Below are 25,764 nucleotides of genomic sequence, written 5' to 3'. Positions count from 1 at the left end.
AAAAGAAACAATCTAAAGCTTTTTATAGATTTATAATTTAACTTTCTGCCTCAGTGGATTTTCCCTAAAACAAACTTTGATTCAAACAGTCTTCCTTTTGTGGCTAATTTTTACACAAAAATTAGAAAGTACCTGCTTCAGAGACAACTCCATGTTCAAGATGATTGATGAATGCTGAAAATAGAAATTATCTGTTAGTAATCACAAACAGTCTTTTATAGTAGTCAATATTTTATCTTGTGCCAAAGATAATTGGAGTAAACTTCAAGGCTCTGTTATGTAGAGGAGAAAAAGATCTTAATGTTTGCTATTTCCTTCCCATGTGCAGTGATTCAACCTTAATAAAAATTATCAAAATAGTTTCTTATTAAAGAAAAATTACCTAAATATATGTGAAGGCATTCTGCATTGCAAATTGTTGCCAGTTACCCATAAGGTTTCTCCCTCTTCTGACTTTGCTTATCTTAACTGCTTCCACATAATTCAAACTAGTGTTGACAAGAACATCTCCATAATTATTTATTGCCTCTTTCTGCTCTCACTTAGATCAGTAGTTCAAAACTTGTTCAAGTAGCAGAATTCTAAAGAGTTATAGTGCTCCTTGTGAATGAGCATATGCTTTATAGAACCCTACACAACATGATGTGTATAATTTCATGGGGAGAAAGTTTTATTTGTAGGAAATACATCTCTATGCAAGCAACATTAAATTTAAAATATGAACAGAAAAGTTCCCAAACTAAGAATGATGGGATGTTTAAAATTCTTTTCATCTATCATCAATCTTTCTCTATATATTAATTTCTCAAAATAGATATAAAAAATTTAAGGAAGTATATGAAAGAAATGAAAAGAAAAATGTTAAATGAGGAAGTTCTATCAAATAACTTGTTAAAATGAATTAAGCAGACAGGTTCATTGTTTAATCTGAAGAGTGGAATCCTTCCAAACAATTCCTCTTGACCACTAACAACCACTGAACAGACTCAGTCTAACATGCCTACATGTGTTTGAGGGGGCTTTATTTGGCCTCTGGGTTCACACTTATATTTGACATTGACTTTTCCCTTGGGAACTACCCAAGGTTTTGTTTTCAGTAGATGGCAGACAGCAGGTCTTGTTCTTGTTAACTCCTGGACCACTAGTATCATCACGGTGTAAACAGGAACCAATGGAACCCGGCATGTTAATTAACTTGAGCCCCTCACAGTGGAGGGTCTATTCTCTTTTATGACAATAGATGTTCACATGGAAACAGTATAGTTTAATAAGCTGTCTCAACAAAAATGTTACAAAAGACGCAAGATATTTTTCAAAAGCTCTTCTAAGAAATGCAATTTTATTTCTAATTTCATTTTTAGAAAATAACTTTGAACTGAATCTCACTGAACATCTACAAAGAATGCCACAATTCAGATTTACTGTTAAAAGCCTAAGGATATTCCCTAAATCTGGAGAACTATTATTTTAGATCTACTAACGTTTTGGGCGATTGAGAGGAACTTAGCATACATAAAGATTTACTATCATGCAACTTAAAAAAAAAAAAATTTCCTTATAGAAATGCAGGGAAACATGATTTATACACTTTTCAGTTTTCTCAAATTCAACTGAGGAAAAACTGAAAAGTAAAATTTATAAAGCAGAAAAGCATCTGGATAGTAAAAGAGATCCCAGGCTTTCATCTACTGTACTGATTTGTCTGAGCATAAGCTTGGAAAACTCAGTCATGAGGGGTAGTCCCAGGAGTCCCAAGCTCAGTTATATTCTACAGGGGAAAGTGAGTCCTACTTTGGTTGCTTTTTAAACTTTTTTCCTTCACTTAAGGAAACAAAAAATAAAGGAGTTAACTGCAAAGACTTCTCCAGAAAAAGTGATGATATATTGAGACAAACACGTCCCATATAAGAACTGCTTAGGTTCACTGTCTCTTCTCCCAGAACTCTGGCTTAAGTCTTACCTTGAATATCTGTAACTCCTCCAGTACTACCTCTTCTATATTCCACTTCTCCTTTGAAATGCTGACAACTTTTAGGACTGTTCCAATGTCTGAAAAAATACATTACCCATGATTCTTATGTTTCTACTTCAATGTTTAAACATTTATTAGCAACCTTCACATTGCTCCCCTCATTTTTTTTTCTCAATGCCTTTCAAGAAATCAGGTTAAATAAAGCCTGCAAGAAATGAAGCTTAATGTATTAATATATGATTCTCCTCTTCTGAAATATTATAGCTTTCAGCTCATAGAACATATGTTTATAAATAAAATATTAAAAGACACATACTTGGAGTATATTCCTAGCACAGGAATATCTATGTCTCCTTTAAAACTTAGTTGAAATGACAACAAAAGAGAAACATCATTGAGGTATCTATATGAGAAAAGTGGCCACTACTAATAAAATGTATTTAACTGACAGAAACATTAATGGGCTAGAAAGTAAAGTTTTTATTGAAAATTATTTTAGAATTTTAAATTATCACAAGATTAATAATACATTGCGGTTCCACAAGTGGCATGTAATAACAGAAAGATGATCAAAAGAACATTTTAGAGAAAGAAAAAAAATTTCCATTTGGAGATTAATGTCTAGACTGACCTATATAAAAATAAATTAAAAATAGTTGCTTATAAACTTCTGAGCACTGTGGTCAGAATATGTAAACATGTATGGTAATAATCCTGTTTGTACAAAGCAGCGTGAATTGTTTTTAAATGATTCTAGAATCTTTGAAAAATATTAAATATACATTTTCCAAATACCATATTTGGAAATAAGTCTACCTCAGTATCCTTATAATTTTCTCAATAAAAGTTAGGTAGTACCACCTAGTGGCTAAATGGCTTTTCTGACCCAGAAGTGTTGAAGAGCTAGGAATGAGCTTCTGGTGGGCCATGCAATTAAGAGGCAAACTCATTAGAATTAATGACAAACTAATTATTTCATGTTTTGATGCTTCAGTAGTAATCTCTGTAGTCTGGAAAATGCCACTTTTTTTCCCTGGGCCTTGGTACCACCATCTGCAGCATAATCAGGTTTGACAACAGGAGTTCTTGAATGCTTCCTAACTTTTGTAAAACCAATACACTTTTAGAAATAAAATTATCCTAAAATTGTTTCAGGATAGTCCTAAAAACCTTTTTCAGTAAAAGTGTCAATTTCTTCAAAACTCATCAAATTTCTATTTTTTTTAAGCAATGCTTGATCCATAAAATTATACAACATTATCCAGATGCAGTGCTTTTGTTTTAAAAATACATGCTATTTTTATTGCCATTAGAATTCTCAGTACATTATTAAATATTGCTTTTTTGAAATGCACCAAATAATATTTCTTTTCCTAGAAAAAGTAATCATTTTAATGAGCTGGCAATCAAAAAGTAAATAAAATGGGTTCTAATAATGAACAGTTAATCCACAAAATTCAAGGGCAAGAAAAATAATTACCAGGAAGTTCTTACTTTAAGTTATTTACACATTAATGATTAACTTTTTTGAAAAGCCATCTTATGTCAGCTAAGTCAGGGATTCTCAAAACTGGGTGAAGGGATCCTTTGGGGTAGAATTGTCAAATATCTCTGTAGAAAGAAGGAAATGTGAAGTTTGAAGATAGAGAAACTTTTCTTTGCCTACTTGTTTTAGTCCATAGTCATTCAGCAAATATGTATTGAGCACCTCATCTACAGCAGGCACATTGCAGTTGTATTACAGAAATATGTTTTGAAATCTCACACAACTCTAATGGAGGCTGCAAGATAGGTATGATGGTCAATTAAAGCACTTGTTATGCAAGTTAAAAAAAAAACATTGACGAGGTATGAACTAATAATTACTCATTTTGATTTTGATCAGTAGACTTTTCTGAATTTTTTGTTTGTCTAATGAAAAATTCATGTGAAAGAAAGCGTAACCTGGCCCTAGCATACCTGTTCCAAGAAACATCACATCATACTGGCCATCTTCTGCGACGACGTGATCCACCACGATCTGTGTCAGTCTGTAATCCACATTGATTCGCTTGAACGTTGGTCGTCCCAAAACTGGATATACTGATTTATACATCACAGGGTGCCGCTTTATGAAACTGATGACATCATCTGGAAAATCTCGGGTGGATTTGATCAGTGGGTCATAGGTTTTGCTTGGACACTGAAAAGAAATGAGGCGGGGAGTAAAGACATTATTCATGCACCTGAGAAATTTTCATTTACTTTCAAAGTTTTTAAAGTTTATTACTGGTAATATTAAAGGAATGGTCAATAGGATCAACATGAACTCACATCAAGATATAAATAAATACAGTTCACCGTGAGTGTATTTAAATCAAGTTTTTGCTTTCAAAAATATTCTAAAATATTACAAAGAAATATTATTCAGCCACACAAAAAATGAAATCTTACCTCTTGCAACAACATAGATGGACCTTGAGGGTATTATGCTAAGTGAAATAAGTCAAAGAAAGAAAGATAAATACTGTATGATCTCACTTATATATGTGTAATCTAAACAATGGGACAAACAGAAGAGCTCGTAGATACAGAGAACAGATTGGTGGCTGCCCCAGAAGTTGGGGGTGAGGGATGGGCAAAATGGGTGAAAGGGGTCAAAATGTATAAACCTCTAGCTATAAAATAAGTCCTGGTGATGTATGGTGGCTATTAGTTACAGACACTGTATTACATATTTGAAAGTTGCTAAGAAAATAAATTTTAAAAGTTCGGATTAAGAGAAAAAAAAAATAACTATGGATGGCAACTGATGCTAACTAGACCTATTGTGATCATCTTTCAGTTCAATTCAGTCACTTAGTGGTGTCTGACTCTTTGCGACCCCATGAACTGCAGCACGCCAGGCCTCCCTGGCCATAACCAACTGCCGGAGTCTACCCAAACCCATGCCCATTGAGTCGCGATGCCATCCAACCATCTCATCCTCTGTCGTCCCCTTCTCCTCCCGCCCTCAATCTTTCCCAGCATCAGGGTCGTTTCAAATGAGTCAGCTCTTTGCATCAAGTGGCCAAAGTATTGGAGTTTCAGCTTAAACATCAGTCCTTCCAATGAACACCCAGGACTGATCTCTTTTAGGATGGACTGGTTGGATCTCCTTGCAGTCCAAGGGACTCTCAAGAGTCTTCTCCAACACCACAGTTCAAAAGCATGGATTATTCTGAGCTCAGCTTTCTTTGTAGTCCAATTCTCACATCCATACATGACTACTGGAAGAACCATAGCCTTGACTAGACGAACCTCTGTTGACAAAGTACTGTCTCTGCTTTTTAATATGCAGTCTAGGTTGGTCATAACTTTCCTTCCAAGGAGTAAGTGTCTTTTTATTTCATGGCTGCAATCACCATCTGCATTGATTTTGGAACCCCCCCAAAATAAAATCAGCCACTGTCTCCCATCTATTAGCCATGAGGTGATGGAGCCAGATGCCATGATCTTAGTTTTCTGAATGTTTAGGTTTAAGCCAACTTTTTCACTCTCCTCTTTCACTTTCATCCAGAGGCTCTTTAGTTCTTCACTTTCTGCCATAAGAGTGGTGTTATCTGCATATCTGAGGTTATTGATATTTCTCCTGGCAATCTTGATTCCAGCTTGTGCTTCTTCCAGCCCAGCATTTCTCATGATGTACTCTGCATAGAAGTTAAATAAGCAGGGTGACAATATACACCTTGAAGTCCTCCTTTCCCTATTTGGAACCAGTCTGTTGTTCTATGTCCAGTTCTAACTGTTGCTTCCTGACCTACATACAGGTTTCTCAAGAGGCAGGTCAGGTGGTCTGGTATTCCCATCTCTTTCAGAATTTTCCACAGTTTATTGTGATCCACACAGTGAAAAGCTTTGGCATAGGCAATAAATCAGAAATAGATGTTTTTCTGGAACTCTCTTCCATTTCCCATGATCCAGCAGATGTTGGTAATTTGATCTCTGGTTCCTCTGCCTTTTCTAAAACCAGCTTGAATATCTGGAAGTTCATGGTTCACGTATTGCTGAAGCCTGGCTTGGAGAATTTTGAGCATTACTTTACTAGTGTGTGAAATGAGTGCAATTGTGCAGTAGTTTGAGCATTCTTTGGCATTGCCTTTCTTTGGGATTGGAATGAAAACTGACCTTTTCCAGTCCTGTGGCCACTGTTGAGTTTTTCCAATTTGCTGACATATTGAGTGCAGCACTTTCACAGCATCATCTTTTAGGATTTTAAATGGCTCAACTGGAATTCCATCACCTCCATTAGCTCCACTAGTTGGTCGAGATGCTTCCCAAGGCCCACTTGACTTCACATTCCAGGATATCTGGCTCTAGATGAGTGTGAGTGATCACACCATCATGATTATCTGGGTCATGAAGATCTTTTTTGTACAGTTCTGTGTATTCTTGTCACCTCTTCTTATTATCTTTGCTTCTGTTAGGTCCATACCATTTCTTTCCGTGTATACAAATATAAAATTATGTTATACACGTGAAACTAATATACTATATGTCAATTATACCTCATTGAAACATTAATAGTGCACACATTTTAAATCTTTTATCCATGTCCATTTGGGCTCCAGTTTTTGAAACAGTCTTTTTTAGTTGTGTTAGCATAGGTGAAAATTGGTAATTCCCATCCATATCTTTTCTTCCAAGAAGTATAACTTCAGAAAACTGACTATAAAACCCTCGTGATAGATATTTCTATTGTCTTTTACACTGTTCGCTTCTTGAATTCCGATCTCAAAAGACAACTGTCTTAACTTGTTGACAGATGGAATGGGTAATGGTCATCAAAGAGATCCTTACAAAACAAAGTATCCTGCTTATTAAAGTTCAAAAGAAACGTCTAAATTGTATCCATTTATCTGTATTGTCTAAAGTTTCCAAAATGAGCTCTATTTTTTACAAAGGCACATGAAATTGAGTTGAAAGAAAGTTATTTACAAACACCATTATTTTCAACTTCCTTTAATTAATGTAAAATTTCAGTTTTAAATTAAAACCATGTTGTTAAAAAATAAAATGGAACAAATCAACATGTCATAAAATGACTTGTAAAACAGCTTTAATAGTTTGACATTATAATCATTTAGCTTTTCATAACTGGTGTGAAAATTTACTGTGAACAATTCAGCAATTCAACAGCTCTTCCCCTAAATGATCTGTGGAGAAACCCTCAGGGAATTTTCACTTGTCTAACATCTCTTCATGTGTACCTTTTGGCATCCACTAATTCAATAGTTAGTATACACTGCCCTCTGGTGGTAAAAGTAAAAATTTTACACTGCTACAAATTAAATGAGTTCGATGTGCCTCTATCCAAAATTATGAAAAGGGAATTGCTTCATATTTGACTTTTTTTCATCAAATATCTCCCCTCCCACAAACTAAATATACTTTATTTTATTATAGTTTAGGAATCTATCTCAGAATAATGCTGTTATGACACTTGAATTCTTAATTGGCTAATACATTTCTTTTGGGAATGAAAAAATTAAGCTATATGATGAAAGCATCGAAAAGAAAATGAGCAATATTAGGAAAGTTTATAAGAGAGTCTTGCTTTCTCCATATTTTAGCTCTTCAACAAGTTGGAATCATAATCTGCACTGAACTGAGTTGTTTATATCCAGTACTTCCCTGGTGGCTCAGAGGTTAAAGCGTCTGCCTCCAATGCGGGAGACCCGGGTTCGAACCCTCTGTCGAGAAGATCCCCTGGAGAAGGAAATGGTAACCCACTCCAGTATTCTTGCCTGGAGAATCCCATGGACGGAGGAGCCTAGTAGGCTACAGTCCATAGGGTCGCAAAGAGTCGGACACGACTGACCAACTTCACTATCACTACACTAATTAAAATCTTGTCAAGGCTGAATTTGTACTTCTCAGTCAAAGCATTCACCAGGGTCTTTCTATGGAACTAAACATACTAAAGTTAGTCACAATAAATGACCCTGACAGCAATAAAATTGTAATAGTTCACCAAATTATAAGCAATATCAAAGAAGTTGTAATTTAAAAAAAAATCTGTTAGTGATTTTCCATAAATAACTTAAGAATATATTTATTTGTCATAAAAATCTTGCATGTGAAAAGAAACTGATCTTCTCTTGATCAGTTTTATTGTCTTGTCCCAGATCTGGGACAAGACAGTCCCAGATAAAGAGGTTAGAAATGTCCTAGCATGTTAGCCATTTGGTACTTACTGAGCATATTCTTAGCTGGTTGGTGGTCTGAACCTATATTTGTATCTTTAGTCACTGTTTCTAGAACTTTGCTCTTAGCCAAGTGAAATCTGTCAACTAGATAATGGAAGAAATCCTGTATTAAGCAGATTAAGCTGTAACTCAAAGTGGATATGGAGCTCAAATGATACAAAGCTCTTGCCCAATTACAGGCTGCATGTTTCAGTCAAAGGCCATTCATAGTGGGCTTATAGCTTAAAACTCCTATGGTGCTATCTGGCGGGTCTATCATTAAAATCAAAGCAAATGCAAGATTTCTGCCTGCATTACATCTTTGAAACAGCTCTCTAACTTAAGAAAATCAGCTCTTTTGACTGTGTAGCTACAATCACAGAGTAGCCAATATTTCAAAAGATATGTTGTACCATTCAAGCCAGATTTTACATCAAATATTCAAATTATAAGAAATTTTAATGTGAGAAAGTATAGGCAAATGAAGCTATGACCATTTATCAAAAAACAAGTATAAATTTTCCTCCTTGCTCACCTTCTGACAAAAAGGTTTAACTATATTAAAATCTAAGAAAAAATAAAAAGAAAGGAAATCTGGTTTCTATCGCCTATTATAAAATGATCTTTGAAAATGTATTTTTTTCATATGGCAGCTTTTCCTCATGGCATGCAGCCAGTGTTTGGATAAGATCTTTATCCTCTAGGTTGCTGTGTGTGATCTCTCTGGTCTGCGTCTCCACTCTGCTTTCACAAATGAAAGTGATTTGGTAGAGATACTCCCTGAGGTTTAAGACAGTACAGTTTGAACCAAATATTGTTATTTTAGTATGTTAAAAACCAGGAGAATTTTCCCCTTTGATATCATATACCTGCATCACACAGAGATCTAAAAATAACTTGAGATGCCAAGCATCTTATGCAGGTAAATAGAAACTAGGGAAGAATTCCATAAAGGAGAAAGATAATGTGTGGGGAAATGCTCCGTCTAAATAACCATCTTCAATTATTTTCCTTCCACGAGTCCTAGAAGATTTTCTATTTGCAACCATACATCCCAGGTATTCACAATCTAGCCAAGTTTTCTCTGTACGTATGTACTTTAAGTTCTACCTGTTGACTCAGTCCATCTGAATATACTGTAGAGGGCAATTTATTTCTGCCTCCAGCTTTCTAACATCTGCCTGACCTCCATCACTTTAGCTCCTGTGATTGTAAGAAATAAATCAAGGAACTTATCTGTGTCTCCACCTACTGTTTAGAAAAACTCTAAGTTTAAAATTTGAAGGGTAAAAAATACGCAGAGAGTTAGTCTCAAAACTCTCAAATGTCTGTATCTTGCTGGAAACAATACCAGCACAAGCGCAGAGGAGAAAAGGACCTGGTAGGCAGCTCTGAGACGAAAGGGTAAACCCGGCATCAGTGAACCCTGGTTCCACGCCTATCTATCTTCTCTGGCAGGCTGCCACCTGGACTAGGTGTGATCATGTTATGCTTGGCACATCTGCATGTTTGTAGAGGGCCTTCAATGGTGCAGTGGGAAGCAATGGATAAGAGGAGAAAAATGGGTTTTATCCAATGAGAGAACTTGACCCCCTGGTGGGCCCCAGACAGCTGTTACAAGTTTTCTCCCCCTGCTGCTTAGAGCTTTCCTCTGCAGGTTGCAATTTCCTTTTAAACAAACCAGAGGGATGACCCCGTGCAAGGGAAGACATGGCATGGGGAACAACTGAACCTGGCTTTCATTTTTTGCAAAATGGGAAAAATAAGCTAAATGTGTAAAGCAGTCTGATTTTTATTAAAGTAAAACATGCAAATTTAATAGGTGCCATCCTAGCCCCTTTATTCCTCTGAGAGTTAGTTTATAACATATTTGAGCAAGAAAGATGCTATATTCAATTTAAGAGTTAGAAGAGCCAGAGGTAGAGACAGGTAAATCTCTTGTTTTTGAAGGTTGTCTTTTAGAGAGATTTCTATACCAGAAAAATGAAAACTTGATTGAACACAGTCAATAGTTTGGGATTTGGAGAATCTTATTTTAAAAGATAATGCTGTCCTTTTGGAAAAGAAGGCTGAAAGCCAGTTGAAAAGATTGACTTGTTAGAATCTGACCCTGTCAGAGAAACATGTCCTATATACAGTTAAAGGAAAAAGAGAGAGATGTTTTATCATATGCTCGCCTCAGTGTATCAGATTAAGGAAACAGGAGTCAGGAGGCCCAGGTTCTAGTCCTCCTTCTGCTTTTCCCTTGCAGAATCAAAAACCTAGAAGGATTAGAATTAAAGATATTCTTGGTAATTTAGAAGTGGTAATAAAGTAACAGTTTGTTATCCAGTAAGTGGAAAACCATACTGTGAACAAATATTGGGGAAAAAAATGAAACTGTGCATTTAACATGATAGAGAGGCATCTATGAGGTAGTGACACACAAAATTAATTTCCCCAAAGATTTCCAAATACTTAGGAAAACTTAAAACAAAGGAAATGGCAACCAAGTTTTAGACATTTATCAGATGCATAAATGAAAAGATAGGGCAACACTGTGAGGGGATTCTTCCATTACTTTCTTCATCTCATTTGGTAAGATTCAAAGTCTATAGTTTTCCTGGTAGTTCAAGTAGTAAAGAATCAGCCTGCAATGGAGGAGAGTCGGGAAACACAGAAGATTCAAGTTCAATCCCTGGGTAGGGAAGATCCCCAGGAGAAGGAAATGGCAACCCACTGCTGTATTCTTGCCTGGGAAATCCAATGGATAGAGGAGCCTGGCAGGCTACAGTCCAAAGGGTCACAAAGAGTCAGACATGGACATGATTGAGCAGCTAAACACACATGCACTCAAAGTCTAATACAGAAAGGAAGTTTAGGATACTTTTTTGAAGTATGTTTCTTTTTGTATCCTTATCTTTGAATCAATCTTAAAACCTTTTTTTCTCTGCAGATAATCAGAAAATCCTTACTTAATGGGGCCAGTCTAAGTTACACTCAGATCTAATTTAGGAGATTCATGAAGACATCTAATTTAGGGAATTCGTGAAGAAATACAATTCTAAGAATCATCAGCTCTATAAAAACAATGTTTTGCAGAAATATGTCATTGCTCAGGCCAAATATTTTAGGTAGATCAGGAAGAGAAAATAGGGTGAGTTTTGGAACTCATGAATTTCATGTTTTATTTCAAACCCCTGCTGTTGAGGACATGGACCAATGTAAAAGTTGGAATTTCTCAGCAAGCATTTTACTAATAAGTGAAGCACCAATGCATATATCCTGTCTGCTCTAAAAACTGAATTATTGTCATTATGTATTATTATCCTACGATATGATAACAATATCTCCTTGAGACAAGGAATTCAGATATTTTCAGAATCAACATTTGCATCACCTCTTTCTAATATTTATACACAAAGAAAGAACAATGGGTTTTGCTGATGTGTAAGCTATTCATGGGAATTTTAATGTATTTCTCATTCAAATTCCAATATACATATAATAAAAATAAGTTATAAAATTAAAAGGCAATATGGATAATTACATCTTATTGCTCCCTACCAAAAAATGAAGCCTTAGTTGGGAAATTCACATGTAAGTTTGATCTTTAAAATTAAAGCTGAAACATTTAACAATAAAAATGGTAACTATTTGGGAGAAAATGTAATTTTAAAATTAATTGTTATTTTTACAAAATTAGAGGTTTAGAAATTGTTTAAAAACTATGGGAGAATGGTGCAAAAGTAGTGAAACATACAGTCCTTACATGTTTTAAGTTCAAAAACTTTGTACATTTTGGTTATTGTGAATAATGCTGCAAATGAACATGGGAGTGCTAATCTCTCTTTAAGATTCCAATTTTAATTCTTTTGGATAAATATCCAGAAGTGGGGTTGCTGGATCGTGTGTTAGTTTTAGTTTTTAATTTTTTGACAACCCTTCAGATCTTATGTGAAAACAACCTAATATTCATTAACTGATGAATGGATTTTATAAAGTGGTACATATATAGGGCAGAATATTATTCAGTGTTAAAGAGAAGGAAACCCTACCACTTGTAAATAAACCTGGAGAACATTACACTAAGTGAAATAAGTCAGTCATAAAGGACAAAAACTGCTTAATTCCATATGTATATATATATATATATATATATATACACATATATATATACATATACATATACATATACTTATATATCCTGGAATTTCTTTGGAAGGACTGATGCTGAAGCTGAAACTCCAATACTTTGGCCACCTCATGCGAAGAGTTGACTCATTGGAAAAGACCCTGATGCTGGGAGGGATTGGGGGCAGGAGGAGAAGGGGACGACAGAGGATGAGATGGCTGGATGGCATCACTGACTCGATGGATGTGAGTCTGAGTGAACTCCGGGAGTTGGTGATGGACAAGGAGGCCTGGCGTGCTGCCATTCATGGGGTTGCAAAGAGTCGGACACGACTGAGTGACTGAACTGAACTCAACTGATATATATATATATATATATATATATATATATATATATATATAAAACATGTTCATGCGTGCTAACTTGCTTCTGTTGTGTCTGACTCTTTGCAACCCTATGGACTGTAGCCCACCAGGCTCCTCTGTCCATGGGATTCTCCAGGCAAGAATACTGGAGTGGTTGTCATGCTCTCCTGTAGGGGATCTTCCTGACCCAGGGATTGAACCCACATCTCCTGCAGCTCCTGCATTGCAGGCAGATTCTTTACCACTGAGCCACTGGGGAAGCCCCATATATATAACATAGTCAAAAGCATAGAAGCACAGAATAGAACAGTGGTTTCCAGGGGTTTGGGGAAGTGAAGAATGGTAAGTCACAATTAGTGGGTATACAATTCCAGTTACACAGGGTAAAATCTAGAGAGCTGCTCTACGATATTACAGCCTGTAGATAACAATACAGTATTGTACACTTAGAAATCTGGTAAGAAGTTTCTGACTAAAGTAAATTGTTTTCAAAAATCCTTTCTTCTCACCTTTTTGATAAGAGACTGTTTTTAAAACTGAAGCTCACATTGAAATAAACACATATTAATAGTTAACATTTATGCATAAATCACTGGGGCTTCCCAGGTGGCACTAGTGCAGGAGACATTAGAGACGCAAGTTCCACCCCAGGGTTGGAAAGATCCCCTGGAGCAGGAAATTGCGCTCCACTTCAGTATTCTTGCCTGGAAAATTCCACGGACAGAGAAGTTAGGCAGGTTACAGTCCATGGGACCGCAAAGAGTCGGACGCAGCTGAGCAACCGAGCACACACACGCAAACACATAAAAACTCATCAACACAGGATAAAACTACAGAGTAAAATTTTAATAATAAATGTAAGAAAGAAAATCTCCTACTATTACAAATCTTTCCCAGATTCTGCTATTTTTTGGCCTGATCTCACTCTGATTTCTATATCTGACCTATTATCACTCACTGTTTGGTGGATTCTTTCATACTGTATTTCACTTTGAACTTATTACCAAGACCAGCAGTTCAATAATGGTTGAAAAGGCCCATTTGAACAAAATATAATTTGTTCAGAGATTTTGTTTGGACACCAGAGGGCAGAAGAATCACTTGAAGTGAAGGAATTCCATTAGTGAATCTTGTGTATTCTTGAGTTGACAGGCTCATTAACATTGTAGAGCAGTGATATCACCATAAGGCTAGGAGTTTAGGTTTGACTTTTTATCACAGGAAGTACAAAAGTCTGTTAAACTAAGAAAAATAAGTAGCTATGGCACACAGAAAGTTCCCGTGTGTATTTACTGGAGTGATAATGTCAACACAAGGCACTGTTGAGAGAACAATTTAGAATTCTTAATAGCAACATGGTTGAGAAAATATAAGTTGCAAAGGTAGTTTTAAAAATAATCTATTTAAAATTTTTAACAAGTGAAAAGTGGCTTTTAGTAAGCCACTTTCCTGACATTTCCTAGAAAGCAAATTATTCAGGCATGCTTTTGATTAAAGTAAGTCATGTTCCCTGAATTACAATAAAAGAAATGACAAGTGCAATGCGGCTTCAACACTTTATTATTTTTGTAGAGAACAGACTGATCCCTGGAGAAACAATGTAAGGTTCTGTTTGGTTGTTTGATTTTATCACTTTGAAGGCAGAATGGCATGGAGGTTAATGATATTTGATTTAGAGTTACGTGAATCTAAATTTAATCCTAGTCTCACTTCACAAACTATGAGACCATGAGCATATGTCGTAAGATTTTCTCAGCTAGAGGAAATTTAGTTTAACTATCCTCCTCAAAGTAAAACAAAAACAAAAAAAAAACCCTCAATCGTCATGGACTGTAGCCCATCAGGCTCCTCTGTCCATGGGATTTCTCAAACAAGAATACTGGACTGAATAGCCATTCCCTCCTCCAGGGGTTCTTCCCCACCCAGGGATCGAACCCAGATCTCCTGCGTTGCAGGTGGATTCTTTACCATCTGATCCACAAAGGAAGCCCTATACATATAGGGCTTTATATATGTGTGTGTGTGTAGTCACTCAGTCGTGTCTGACTCTTTGTGTCTCCATGTCTCATCTCCTACACTGGCACATGGATTCTTTACCACTGGGCCACCTGGGAAGCCCTATATCTATGTATACATATATATAGCATGTATATCCAGTAAAAGATCTCCCATGCAAGAGGAGAATAGATATAATTTAACATAACAAGTTTTTAATATAGTGTCAGAGTACAAGGACTAAGAGCTTGGATTCTGCCAATAGGTTTATCTGAGTTTAAAACTCAGCTGCACCACTCACAAACTTCGTGACCTTGGGCGAGTTACTGCACCTACCTGTGTCTGATATAGCTTGTCTGTAAAATGACATTAATAACAATAGAACTTGCTTCACAGAGTCATCATAAAGATGATATTAAGACTTGTAAAGCCTTTAGAAGAGTACCTGCACACCCTAAGAGTGCCTACACCCTATGTTACTGTCTAAAAAAAAAAACAACAGAACAAGCAAGTACAGCTATGATGTTCAAACAAAATTAAAAAGTGAACACTGAAAACCATAATGTTACATGCAGAACTTCATTTCCAAAGTTGTGATTACTCCTTATCAGTCCAGAAAACATCCGTGAAATAAATTTATGTTGAGGAATTTTGAAAGGGAAAATAGACATGGTAGTAAACTATGTTTCCCCAATTTAATTAGGTTATATAACAGGAAGATGAAAAGAGAACTCAGAAAGCCTGGCTACCAGATGTTTCCTCTTTAAGAACAAACATGTGAAAAGATAAAAGTCATTAGAATTAGATGGGTTAAATCAGTAACTTTTCTGAGATTTTGATGATTATTTTAGTGCTCTTCGTAGAAATATTTATTACGAATTAATCTGTTTTAAAAGGCATTTTCCCTTTCTATTAGATCAATTAACCAGTCCTAAAATAGTAACATAACTGTTTTAATCACATCAACAAAACAAAAGCCTTCCATTTATCATGTACATACAGATTTTAAACTACAAAGGTTTTTTTTTTAAACAGATGCATAAACTCTAAATCACATTTTGTACTTTTTTCACCTCTGTTCCGAACATGATTTATGCTGTTTGAATAGAATTTTGGACTCAGTGTTTCCTAGGTATTTTCCACATCTAAAATAAATTCCAAGGTGCAACATAATAAAAATGAATGCAGAATAAGAGAAGATATAAGTTAAATGAACAATTATAAGTGATGTATAGTCTTTTTAAAATAGAAATAGGGACTAGAAGACTCTAGCTACATGCAGAGTTGTATGTGAGGAATAAATACTTACTTTGCATTTCCTTCTAAGTTGGAATATTTGTTATTCTAGATATTAAATCATTTTGACAATTCTACTGACAATTTGAGGATAAATACTATATTCCCAGGGTAGTTTGCTCCTTACCATACAGCCCATTATTTGCTGTAGTACTTATAATTCTTACTCAAAAGAAAAATGTTAAGTTCCAGTAAAGGTCAGACATTTTAACACATCACTGTAAATAATTAGTTATTTTAAAACCACAGTGCATTTTGCTGTGGTGAATAACATAGTTTATTAGAATTAGGAAGAGAACATGGACCTAAAATAATATTTTGATCATTAAGTTGAATACATACTGTGCCAGGTCGGGGATAAGGAATCCTTCCATCATACTGCACCCAGCAATGGTCTGCACTTTCCTTATGAGCGTAGGGACCATTAAAAACTGCTCTGATGTCAGCCATGCTGTACATACACACGGCAGAGCCTTTGAAGATGGAGCTGAAAGAAAGCAACAGGATCCAGTCATTCGCTGGTCCATTCTATCTGACAGGTACTGCAGACAAAATGGGCCTATGTCTTAAAGGAGCTTAGAGCCAAATAATCCTGAATAAGGTTTGATAACAGTTACATTACAGGTAATTATAGTAAACAATAGTTTAACTATAGTAATTATAGTAAACTATACACGCAGATGGGTACCCAGTACAAGGGTCTCTAGTAAGTTTTCAAGGAGTGGACAGCGTCTATATTGATATGTGATGGACAAATAGGAATCACCTAGAAAAACTGGGGGATAGACAGGATTATGCAAGAAACAGTATCATTTATTCACATACTCTTGAATTTTATTTGAAGTTATTATAGCATAATGCTCTCTAAGGAACTTACAAAATAAAGAGTTACATTACCTACTTTTATAAAAAGGAATATTTAGGTATGGAAATATCTTGTTTATCTGCTTTCTTAAAATGAATGTCCATAAATACTGGCTGTTAATAATTTTGTCATATAATTTTTATTAATTAAGTGCTGAGCCCATGGGCCACAACTAGAGAGTCCGTGGGCCCCAATGAATGATTCCACATGACGCAGAGAAGATCGAACATGCTATAATTAAAACCTGATGCAACCAAATAAATAGATATTAAAAAAAAAAACACTGAAATAATATCTTTAATCCCTTTTTGGATTTCTGAGTTTATGTAATTTATCTGATGCTTAAAATTCATCACGATTACACAGGAAGGGGACATGATTACACAAGAAGGGGACATCCAATTCAGGAGCAGAAAAGCTCCATGGGAATTCAACACATTGTCTCAAACTGATGATGAAAATTGTTAGCACTGGCAGACATTTCATTTTTGTTTTATTTCTAGAAATTAAAAGATATTTCTCTGAATCTAAAACTTACAACGATTTGTGTTCTTAAAAATAAGATCACCATTTACACTCGAAGAGGCTCAGCTTGGCACTACACAAATGAGCTTAGGATTCTCTGACATGAGTAACTCAATCATTAATAATTCTTGGAATGACATTAATGGGAAGCATTGGAATCTGATGGTGAACAGGCAACTTGGAGAAAACTAGCTGCTAGGAAGGGAAATGATGACCCCTATAAAGATCACATGATCTGTCTTTGATACTTTAAAGGAATTATGCTTAATGGTATTGGTGTTATTGCAGATTAATTACATCTTGTCATTGGACCAAGGATGTAACTTGCATCCTGACATTACCTCACTTGTCAGGGCAGCATTAAAAATAAAATAATCAAGTACACCAAGAACAAAGAGCTGACTTGTAACTTCACACTCTGGGTGGGCAAAAACTTGATAGTAGAAAAAGAGAACTATCTTGGGGCTGTATTTTCCCGGCACATGTCTATGCCTTGTGTGTGAAACGCACAGTGACTTCAAAGAAAGTTCTGTGAATGAAAAGATGTCAAGAGAACCAGGGTTTAAATTCTGGAATAACTACAGGCACGTGCTCTTCCTGCACCTTTTTAGTTATGATATAAATTATTATAATAGCAGAAAAATGGAGTTCAAAATAGCAGCTTCCGAGCATATCCTCTCTATTCTTATATTTAAATATTTCCACCCTATATTTTATAATGAACCAAAAGTCCATTTGAGTTTATACTTAAGGTATTGTGATCTAAATGACAGTAAATTCTCAGAAAACGTATGTTGCCCACAAAATATTTTAATAATTTATTCAAAAGGAGGCAGGAAGACTACTTGTTCAATGCTAATGCCAACACTGATTAATCCTCCAATACTGCAATCAATATACATTCATAATGATTTATAGCAGCACAATGGGAAAAGTGAAAAGTATTTCAAAGAATGTAATATAGGCAGTAATAAGCAACAAGAATAAAAGTGCATTTGGAATGGAGTCAAATGTAAGTTTCTAAGTTACTGAGTTAAATAAAGTTATCATTAAATAAGATCAAGTGAGGTCCAAATATTCTTTGAGAATGCTTCATGGCTGCTAGGAGAACTTTTAAGGAAGTCACAGAGCCTCAATGACAATATAGGACAGCATTAAGCAGAAGGAAGATAAGAATACAAGTGCAGAAGTTAGGAAAACAACTTCAGTTCTTGTCCTAGCAATTACTTACTCTTCTTCAGTCAAACACATGTAATACTGACTTCCTTTGCTTAACTTAGTAGAGCAATGATGATGTGGTGATAGTAATAGCCACTCTCCCATCTTTGTAAAGGGTAAGTGCAAGTAAGTCCATGTGAAGACATTCTAAAAGTCAAGAGTGTCATCTCCTGATTAGAGCCTGGACAGTATTTTGTATTTTGTTAGTGTTACCTCTATGTCATGCAGCTCGACCAACATATTGTGATTAATATATGCATGTGCCCTTGTATCCAGTAATTTTAGTCTAGAAATTTAGCTCACAGAGATATACTCGCTCCTACAGGGAATAGCATATGTACAAAGTTAGTCCCCAAAGTATTATGTGCAAAGGACTGGAAACAATGGAAATGTCTGTACAGGGGACTGATTACATAAATTGTGGTGGTCAGTATAGGGGATGCTCTGCTGGTGTAAAGAGAACAGAGACATTTTATGCATTGATATCTAGGAAACACTATATGAAAAAGTAAAATGAAAAAAAAATGTGTATTTTTTTATACAAAAGAAAGGGGCAAAGAGAACATAGAACTATTTTCTTACATACATATATCAATTCTCTGGAAAGATTACAGCATTTTTTTTAACTTACCTGGTTGTGGTAAAGACTCCATATACTACAGGATTTCTTTCATCTCTCGTGGGGAGTAAGTAAATGTCTTCTATTAATGGGAAAACATAACGATTCACTGTAATTTGTATTTCTCAATATCACGTTTGCTTTTTCCTTAATAATGCAATATTTCTGAGACTCTAAATAGTATGTAAAATTAAGATAACAGTGACAGTCATTACCTTATGACAAAAGAAATTAAGGGGAAAGGTCCGGTTCTCACTAGCTATCTGGCACTGTGTTGAACATTTAACCTCTGAGGTGTTTACTTCAATCACCTGTAAATGGGATGGCTCACTTGATAAGCTCCGTGTCTGTTTCCTATTAGCTGTATGTGACTTCATGGAGAATTGAAAGTAAAAATGGGTTATTTTTACCCTCCAGTGTTAAAACAAGGTGTTTTCTTGTAACTGCACCAGCTTGTTAGTAATTCAATTACCTATTTGGTAACTATGAAAACAGCTGGAGCAGTGCATTTCTTGTGCAGTATTACTTGTGTAATTACTTGTTCAACACTGATATTAAAGCAGTGTACATAACATCCCTTAAAATATTATTTAAGAGGTGTGCATGCTTATATACAGCATGAGAAATCATCCATGAATATTGAACATAGACTTTAATATTTTAAATGCCAATACTGACAAAAATTATTCAATGATATCATTTTTACATTGCATGACAAAACCACACACAAAAAATTCAAAAGGTAAAAGCTAATGATACTAACTTTATATACAACTGACAAATTCCTTCTAGCATCACACTCAGAGGAGTAGAGAGGCGAAATTAAAGAGAAGAATCTAATGCTTCTTGGCATATCCTTTTTACTAGAAAGTCAGAAGGGACAGAGTTCACCAGATCTGCAGGGCATCTCCAGCAGAGGGCATCTCTATCTATAGAACGAGGAGCCCACATTCTTGCTACCTACAGCTGGCGGCTCCTTCCAGATAAAAGACTGCATGAAGAATGGATCGACTGTGGGATCCCAGAGCTTGTAAGTGTCCATTTCTGACCACAGTTTAGTTTCCATCATAACTTTGAGGACACTTACAAAGAAGGGAATTGCTTCATTATGATGTGCACCCACGTTCTTTTGTGTGTGGGAATTTAGTAAGTACCACTCCGGCAAGCTGTCCTGGGCTTTATCATCAGGTATTTGGGGCTAAAATAAAATATATGCTAAATTACTTAATTAGGCAGTAAGACTCCTTTTTTTTTTTAAGAGAAAAGAAACATGTGACTTACGAAGCTCATCAAAATGAGTATCTGCCCCATCACTTCCAGGAATTGAGCAAATCAATCTGGCCTTGAGAAAAGTGGTCCATTTGTTTATCAGGCTGCGTTGTCCTCCTACATCATTCTGAAAAAAGAAAAAGAAAAAATAAGATACAGATTTACCAACATGATTTTATCACCAACTAAAACTGGTGGTTACTATAGGCAGTGTCTTATTGATGTCATTGCTTACTCTCTTTGTAAGCAATTCAAGAGCTTTCCTCTGTGAATTTTCTAAGGAGGGAAAAGGCAGTTTTGTCCTTCAACATTAAATGCTTTTTTCACAGTTTAATGTACAGTGTAAACACCATAGTTCTGCTGAATGAGCAGATGCATGCAAGCCAACAGTAAATAATACAGGCTTGGAATCAACTCCCATCTCTGCCAATTTTCTCTCTATGACTTACAAAAGGCAATTTAATTCTCCAAGTCTCTGTTTTCTCATTGACAAAATATGATAAATGCCTTGAGATATTATTATTTTGATGATTAAATGGAAAAAATTTTGTCAAGTGCTTAGCAAAGGCCAGACAACTTGTATTCAATAAATGTTAGCACTGATTTGTACATTAGTCATATGATTTAGATGAATTATTTGCATCCTTTAGAAATATGCTTTGGTATGACCTAAAAATAGCTTTTTCCAAATTTAGTACTCTACTAATTAAATGCAAGACAACGTAACATACACATAATAGCATACATATAAAAGCAATCTTGTTTTAAATACTAATTGATGTTTTTCCACACTATTTTATTCTGAAATATTTCATTAACCATGTTCTTTAGTGGAAGGTGAGTGAAATGGGGAAGGGGGTCAAAAGGTACCAACTTCCAGTTATAAAATAAGACGTGGAGATATACCATACAGCATGGTGAGTATAAATAATACTGTATTTCATATTTGAAAGTTGCTAAGAGTAAAAATCATTGCAACTATATATGATAATGGACATTAAGTAGACTTACTTTGGTGATCCTTTTACAGTATATACAAATATGAAATCATTATGTTATATACCTGTGACTAATGTTGTATGCCAATTATACCTCAGTAAAAAATTGAAAAAATATATTCTTTAGACATTTAGCAAGATGTAGGCATTTAAATCAATTAGGGAGAATAAACAGGGTTATGCTGTTCAATAATTCACCATAAAAAGATATTTTTCTTATTTTTAATTTAACATGTCCCTGTGAACACTAAAATTAATATGATTATTTTATTTGGCTCAACCAAATCTGCTATGCTTATAATACATAAATAAGACTTTCATGGTATAAATGCATTCAGTACTTAATTTTGACTTCCAAAAATTATGAAGCCATGATTTCCATTACTATATTTCCATGTAAAGATAAATTATATAAAAAAATTTGTCCTTCATGCTACGTTACTATGAAGTTAATAAATAGCTCACTATCAAATTTCAGGTCTGGATATCTAGAACTAATTTCTCTGTGGTTCTTTAATCTCTGAAAATTAATTTAGAGAAAAGCATCTAAATGACAACTCCAAACAGGAGAATTCAAAGTCATACAATAAATAGTTGCTTTTTTTGAAGAAAGAAAAGGAGAGTAGGAGAGGAAAGGGAGGGCAGGAGAAAGAGATCACTTTGAGTTTTAACACGGGTAATATGGAAATCTAGATTCTCAGATGATGTCCTAATAGACCAGAGCAAATCTCAGAAGGCTAAAGGATCTATGGCAGAGCTAACAGGGCAAGCAAGGTCCCTGAGACTGGAGACGAGAGCCGTCTTTATAACCAACACCAAGCGTGTACTGTGACACCCAGAGTGAGTGAATGGTGTTTCACATCCATCTCTGCTAAACAGCAGAAGTAGTTCAAGTATAGCTCCATATAGATGAGTAATTATCATTTGCTTGAATTCTTTAGGTTTATAACAAACTACTTAAAAATAATTTAAAATTTTAAATACATTCAAAATCAATAAGCAATATGAACTCAAGTTTGCACTTAATGAACAAAATGTCACACCTCACAGCTTACATTGTCTCAATGTTATAAGTTTTAAATAACTCCAAGTGAGTGTGAACCTACCCTTTCCTTTTTATTTTTGGCCTCATGGTTAAACTTGTGGCATCTTAGGTCCCTGACCAGGGATCAAACCTGGGCCCACAGCAGTGGAAGTGTGGAGTCTTAACCACTGGACCACCAGGACATTCCCTCAATGTGAGCTTACCCTTGAAATGTGTGTAGCTGAGTTCATGTGTGTTAGGGGCTGATTATACATATACATGTAAATGTACAAAATAGAAACACAATGGTAACCACAGCAATTGTTTAGAACTTGGACAAACAAAAGATTTTTCTGGCAATAATATTCTTCCACTGACGCTGTATAGAACTATTAACACATGGCAATAATAAAAAGCAAAATAACTTCTAGTTGATTTTTCTGAGAGTTTTAAATTCTCATCAGAAAATGTATTCTTATTCTTTTTATCCAGCATCTACTCCAAATATACCACTAACATCCTGACTGTCAGGTATTTATTAAAATATGTTGAATAATTAGTGAATAAAAATACAAGATAAAATTGACAGAAGTCTTTAGAAAAAGTACAGATAAAAATAGAGATAAATGACAAAAAATCTGAGCCTTCTCTGAAATTTGTTAGGAAAACAAGGACAGAATTCACTAAGATTTAATATTGTCTAAGATTACAGGTGGATTCACACATTCAGAGATTGGTTCAGGAAATATTCTAGATGTTGGAAACCAGGGGCAAAGAACAACTGGGGAAACAGAGATGGGTAAGGTGAACAAGGACAAATCTGGTTTAGATAAAGACTGGGATAAACTGAAATAGAGGAAAATATTAAAAAGTAAACTGGGGTAAGATCAAGGAAGGCTTTGATACCAGACCAAAGCATCTGTATATAATTTAGTACATAATGAAGAATTACTAAAAGATTTACTAATTAGCAAAGAAGTGAAAGAAAATGAATATATAATATATTTTATATAATAATCCTCTAGAAGCAAACATGACTGTTAATTGCTCTTAAATTTATATTTCGTATATTGTGCCTCTATTACTTGAACTCTTGTTGTTTAGTTGCTAAGTTGTATCTAACTCTTTGCGACCTTGTGGACTGTAGCCCACTAGGCTCCTTTGTCCATGAGATTTCCCAGGCAAGAATACTGGAGTGGGTTACCATTTCCTTCTCCAGGGGATCTTCCTGACACAGGGATCGAAACTGCATCTATTGTTTGAGTATCACTGCTCAATAATAAAAATATTTCAGCTAGCTATTAAATGATTTCCAATGTCTGCAGATACAAAGGCAGATTTTCCTAGACATAGTTTTTACTTATACTGCTAATATTCTCAGATCACTTAATATAAACCCAGATGTCAATATTAATGCTTCCTCCTAAGGTAATAATGAATTCTGTATAATGCACAGTATAATGCCTGTGAAAAAAGATGTTATCTGTAATTATTCAGAAAGAAAGTTTTTAAATAAATTTAAAAACATGTTATCTCATCTTTCTAATGACCTTTAGTCTTTTTAAATTCTCACACCTAGCCTTTATATGTTTTGTTTTAGCAGAGCCTAGGTTGTACTAAGCAGAACTCTAAAGTCTATTTTAATGCATTCTTCTTACATATTTATAATATTTATAAAAGTGTCATCACTTATATTTGTACATTTTGGGAGCCAATAATTAATACTAAAAATAGTATTGACTCAATGTGCATGAAGAAACAGATCGACTATCATAATTACAATACCAGGGATCATGTTTGGTTCACTGCTTTACCCCTAGCAGTTATCCAAATGATTTCGCTAAGTGAATAAGCAGATAGTATCAAGCATTTGCTCCATAACATTCCTTTAACACTGTACACATTACTATGTCATCGTAACAATGAGCAATCACATTCTCTTTTCAACATAATATCAGATAAAAGTGACAAGAAATGGCTCATTTTCAAACACCGTCCCTCTTTATATTTGCAGTTATCACCCATATTTTAAGACAAACCATCAAAAACTCTACCTATTCTCTTAGCTCCAAATTTGTTGAAAAGAAAAGAGATTTATACTGTACCTGAATATTTTTTTTTTCAATCTGACAAATAGAAACTGCAGTCCTTTGAGCAAAAGAATCTTTAAAGGTTCTTGCCTACCCATTGAGCCGCCATGCGTGGCCTCTCAAGGAATAAAAAGATAAAAACAAACACAAAAATCCAGGTCAAAGATGAAAGCCACCTGCTGTCAACGGGAAAACAAGTATAGTTTCTGGGATAATAGCTCTCAGGAATGGATTATAAGCATTTAATGACTGGATAGTAACTCTTACAGACATCCAGAAGCATGACCTGGGATGGCAAAGTTCAGTTCACAAGGAGTTGTATTTCTCCTGCAGAGAAGTGTCAGTTGACTGATTTTGTGGGCCAGCTCTCAGTCTCTGGATTTGTTTGCAAATCCACAAAATCCCCCCTGAGAACTTTAAGCCCAGAAGAGGGCTGAAAGGGAAGTAACCACTTTTGTACTAAACTGTCACCTCCTTGCTTATTTTTGTGAGGTTCTAAAGAACACAACTATCTCACTAACACTGTAGATTTATTATTGAGATGTCAAAATCAGCAGCTTTTAGTCATTGGTCAGTTCTGTGTTTCCACTCCACAGCTTCTTTGTGGTTAGACTGCCAAGAGCCTTGCCATCCTCTCCACAAAGATGCAGATGAAAGTACCAATGAAATTAAATGTAAACAAGCCCAACCACATGTGTACAATGTGGGTGGTGAGTGTAGAAGGTGCCTGTTTTTTCATTCTCTATAGTTTTTTACATGTTTGCCATATTTCTTAACTTTAAAGTGATTAATGAAAACCAAAAATTTTAAAAATGAAAAACAATTCACAATCTTTGTGTAGTTTAAAATAGAGTATCTCTGAATCATTTGATTGGGTGATAGCTGCATATTATAAAATACTATGATCTTCTAATCCTGGAATCTCCTAATGGGGAGATCAGCCAGGAGGCAGGTTAATGGTGATTCCATTTTCCTTCTTCTGTCACAGCAAACTCAAGTCCTTATAAATCTTACATGGACACATAGAGTAGCTACAAGCTGTCACACATGAACTTTTATTGAGTGTATCTTTTGACCTTTAGGTCACTATGCTGGGTTCATCTGTTAAACATGATTTTATCTCTGTATAACATCCTTTCCAAGGATCTCTCAACACTTTATAAATATTGTCATGTTCACCTTTATACTGAGAAACAGAAGCTCTTAGT

The 25,764-nt window shown here is 35.2% G+C and overlaps 1 protein-coding gene across 3 annotated transcripts in view; it reads right to left on the bottom strand.

Annotated features, from left to right (window-relative positions):
* Positions 1-25,764, bottom strand: part of SEMA3D (semaphorin 3D) — a 224,489-nt gene that overhangs the window by 26,864 nt on the left and 171,861 nt on the right. For all 3 annotated transcript variants that reach the window (XM_055590094.1, XM_055590096.1, XM_055590095.1), the window contains 6 exons: positions 20,457-20,571; positions 19,188-19,257; positions 16,291-16,435; positions 3,932-4,154; positions 1,961-2,049; positions 133-174 (listed from right to left, as the gene is read on the bottom strand). In XM_055590094.1, coding sequence (XP_055446069.1) covers positions 133-174; positions 1,961-2,049; positions 3,932-4,154; positions 16,291-16,435; positions 19,188-19,257; positions 20,457-20,571 — 684 coding nt within the window. The remainder of the gene's footprint in view (positions 1-132; positions 175-1,960; positions 2,050-3,931; positions 4,155-16,290; positions 16,436-19,187; positions 19,258-20,456; positions 20,572-25,764) is intronic.

Source organism: Bubalus kerabau, chromosome 8 (genome assembly GCF_029407905.1).
Source record: "Bubalus kerabau isolate K-KA32 ecotype Philippines breed swamp buffalo chromosome 8, PCC_UOA_SB_1v2, whole genome shotgun sequence".
Taxonomy (NCBI): domain Eukaryota; kingdom Metazoa; phylum Chordata; class Mammalia; order Artiodactyla; family Bovidae; genus Bubalus; species Bubalus kerabau.
This window is presented reverse-complemented; position numbering and strand designations above follow the sequence as displayed.